The following is a 4,054-nucleotide window of genomic DNA, read 5'->3' as shown; positions in this document are numbered from 1 at the left end:
AAGAGGATCTAAACTCATTCTCTTTTGACTCTCATTCTTATATTCTCATTTTCGAACAATCTTCACTAGATTGACTAAAGCATCAGTGAGACTTTACTGGGCAACTCTAGTACTCACAAACGCATGTTAATCATGCAAATTCATCTTCATCCTTGGAGTAATCATCTACATCAACAATTAGCAAGCACTCTCACAAGGTGCCATGAGAAAGGAGTGTTGATATGTAATCCCAAGAGGTCAACCTTCACCCATACCTAAGAATCCATGTAATATATGAGAAGTCAAAGAACATCAATGCTAAAACGCTACGTGCATTTAATTTGAAACTTGTGTGTTTTATCTTATTTTCATATCTTGTAAATTGTAATAATTCTTTTTGAGGTCTACATAAGGGAATGTAACCTACTAAAACCTTTCGATAAATTTGGTATCATTGTCACCTTTCCCTTACCTCCTCCTTCATTTAGAAGCATCCATATCTCTACTAGCTTTCAACTATATTTGCATATACTTTGAGACCCTGTGATAGTGATCTCCTTCTAGGTCAGCAACCTCAGCACATATGCCACTAATTCACATCACCATGCCAGCTCCATGTGTTTACAACCGAGATAACTCGTCCTCAATGATTGCAATACAATCGAAATGCTTCTAGATGCTGAAAATCTTCCAAGAACTATAAATGTCTCTTAACATTCATTTTCTACCGAGAGCATAAGCACTCAATGTCACTACAACGACTTACTGGCCATGTGGGTCATGATGTACCCAAGAATTCCTTCAAAGCCAGAAATCGACTATGAACTTTGCATGTCAACACGAAGATAGAAAGAAAGTCCAAATACCTGCAAAACAGCACCTTGAGATCTATAATTTTCTTTGCCTTCCTATCGTATGGTAAACAGTAACACCATGGGTCCATATTCTTGTTCAATCATACATCAGAATCTGCATCTGATTTTTACTATCAAGTTTTCATCCTATTTCTCGGTTATGTTTCTTTGAATCAGATGAACTTCTGTATTTGTTCAGTTGAACACAAAGTATCGGATGTTTGTGTTCTTGTTGGACACTTGAGTCCTAATCCTCCAGTGATCTCTTCTTAGCCCTTAGATGTTGCTCAAGGCTTTTGGGTAGAGGGGGTGTCCTTCCTCGCCGAAAAAGAACAGCTAGAGCCCCCACCGTACGACAAATATCAAAAACCTGAAAACCAAAGTAGATGTCCGCTTATGGGATGCCAAAAAATGGAAATGAAGTACAGTTTCACTCCTGAACTAGAGAATGGTTTCTTACAGAGGATGCCTCCACTTCTGCAATGCCTTCACAACCTTGACCTCCTCCCTCTAATATGTCACAGTATTTCACTGCCTCTTGCTCATCTTCAAAGATCTGAGATATACAAGATTTTCATATCCACCATTAGAACTCAGATACTCTCAACATAAACCTCTCGCCAGTATATGAAAAAAAAAAGGCATAAACAACCCAATTAAAAAAAATTGTACTGCATGAACACAATGCAATTACTTGCTAACTCGTGAATGCAAACTTTCTTTAGAGAGTTAATATCATCCTAGAGCTGAAATGCATATCACAATGCCAGCAGAGCAGTTCAAGAAAGAAGGGAAGGGAAGGGAAGGCCAAAAAAAATAGCTAACTAAAGTTATCTAGTTAGCACGTCAAGGTGTAGTTCCAAAATCTGTAGATAAAAAAACTCCAAAATATCAAATAGAACAAAGATATGAAAAACACAAAATGGGCTTTCAGACTGATAGCTGATGCTGATGCACATCTTTTTTACTCATATCACGAGTTGAGCGTTTTCAGTAGGATTGGAGTTTTCTTGAAAATTCTAACTTCAGGGCTCATTTTAATTTTGCAATTTTTCGACACAAAAACTGCTGTGGGATAAACTGTGGAAATGCCATAGCAAACATACATAAATGAAGCTGGTAATTAAGCTAACTTACAATTTATACTCTATTTTTGTATGTGGAAATGTCACAGCAACAGATTTACTGGAGCTGGTAAGCTAACTTGCAATTTATACTAGTGTGTTGGTCTACCACTAGTGTTAGTTGAAACATAATTACATATCATACTAACTCATTTATCAATTGGATACCATTTTACATATCATATTAATGATAGTTATTAATCTGAAATAAACTACACAATTAGTATCAGTTGATTATATTATGACTTCTTTTGTTATAACAGTTATACCAAACATGGAACAATTTTTTAGTTAAGTCCGTGAACACTTAGTTTCGTATGTGGAACAATGAGTTCTTCCAATGCAAACTTATGAAATGGACATTAATCTTTGATAAAAACTATAGTGCCATTGTCAAGAATTCTCAAAATAAATAAGCACATAATTTAGCCTAGAAACGAGAGTTCGAATAAAAGTGCTCCTTCGTTGATGAGAGGATCAGTTCAAGGTCATAAAACAACAAAGGAGGCATGGCTACTAGGGTAATGATAAATGAAATGTTATTGTAAAGTAAGCAAATACTATTATTGAATAAAAAAAAAATTATCAAGGCTTACAAGCACTCCTTCTGTGATATCTTCCACAAGCATCTCAAATTTTGTTCCGGTACTCTGTTTAGTTTTACTATCAAATCCTGATCCACGCCTTCCTCCTTTAGCGAATAGCATTCCAAGTTCCGATTCTACCTCGCTGAAGACATGAAAAAGATATTAATAGGAGAAATTAAGAAAATTTAACGAACTTTGGGAGATGTAGTTCATTGAAACCTGTGATTCCTCCGCGTTTTCATGGTCCATAATTGGTTATCTCTTTGAGTCAACACATAAACTGGCTTTGTGGCTTCTCTCCATGGGTTGGTCTCCAACACTACAAGAAATTAAATTTTAAACAAGATGCTTCTGAGAATATAATTGTTCGTAAAGTGGTACAAAATGAAAACCAATATAATCAAATCTACAAAAAAAAAAAAAAAATGAGAGCTCAAAGGAATGTACGTACTAAGAACTATGCTCCTCTCTTTCTCCAATTCCAACTTACAATGCTCTTATGTAATTTTGATTGTCAAGCCCTTAGACTAATTACTGCTCTGAATTGATGCATAGGCATATATCCATTGGGAAAAGGCTAAAGTTGGCATGATAAGTTCATTCTTCGATATAGAAAATTTTGAAGATCCAACTAACATATAAATACATATGAGCCAGCAGCCTTACTACCATTGCCAATTTCTATTTAGCAGAAACAAACGAACGAAAATTCTGGATCAATTAGACTTCGACACATATAAACGTAAAATTTCAAGGTCTAAACAAGACCGCACGACATTGATCTATCGTGATTTGGGAGGGGGGAGGGGAATTGATTGCGGAGGAGAAGAGCAGATTTGGAGATTCACATACCATCGTAGGCGATTGAATCGAGGGACTGCATGACCTTCCGGCGCAGGTTGTACGCGCGCGACGAGACTCTCTTCACGAACTCCTGAGAGCTCCCCGGGATTCTTCCGTCCATTCCCAACGCCCTCTCCACCTCCTCCTCATCCGCCTCTTCTCCCCCGCCCGATTCCGCCGACGAAGACGCGGAGGCAGCAACGTTTCCCCTCCGACACCATCTCCGAGAGGATCCAATGACGGGAGTGGGAGGCGAGTCGAAAGAGCATAAGGCAGTAAGGCGGTGGCTCGCGGGGAAGGCACGCCGGTGGAGGAAGAGGGTAAATGGCGATGGCCAATCCGTCCCGCCTCCGACACGCGTGGTGAGAGGAAGAGGAGTCGCCGCAAAGGAAGGAATCGCTTCCATGGCCGTGATTCGGTAGGTGATCGCCGTCGCCGGTGGTGTGGAAGGGGAAGAGGGCGACCAGCAAGGCGGGTTAACTTATAAAAATCTTAGTCAAAGGAGAGAATCAACGCATGATTCTGTGTGTTGATTCCGTCACCAAACACATAGTTGGTTGGTCTCATTGACGAGAAAGATCATCGCATCGGTGGTGACCAATGAAAGGGAAAGATTCCTGGAGTGTGGTCCAGTTAAAACAGGTGAGCACGAACTAGGACGCGTGGA

The 4,054-nt window shown here is 39.3% G+C and overlaps 1 protein-coding gene across 1 annotated transcript; it reads right to left on the bottom strand.

The window, feature by feature from the left end:
- Positions 1–860: 860 nt before the first annotated feature.
- Positions 861–3,848, bottom strand: LOC122025524. Its single transcript, XM_042584335.1, has 5 exons — positions 3,397–3,848; positions 2,764–2,863; positions 2,554–2,686; positions 1,294–1,389; positions 861–1,203 (listed from the first exon to the last, which is right to left on the bottom strand). Exons 1-5 carry the CDS (start codon positions 3,791–3,793, stop codon positions 1,081–1,083), a joined length of 849 nt encoding a protein of 282 aa, XP_042440269.1. The 5' UTR covers positions 3,794–3,848; the 3' UTR covers positions 861–1,080.
- Between the last annotated feature and the right edge of the window lie 206 nt (positions 3,849–4,054).

The sequence above is a fragment of the Zingiber officinale genome, chromosome 9B, assembly GCF_018446385.1.
Source record: "Zingiber officinale cultivar Zhangliang chromosome 9B, Zo_v1.1, whole genome shotgun sequence".
NCBI lineage: Eukaryota > Viridiplantae > Streptophyta > Magnoliopsida > Zingiberales > Zingiberaceae > Zingiber > Zingiber officinale.
Note: the sequence above shows the minus strand (reverse complement) of the source record. Positions and strands in the feature narration are given on the sequence as shown.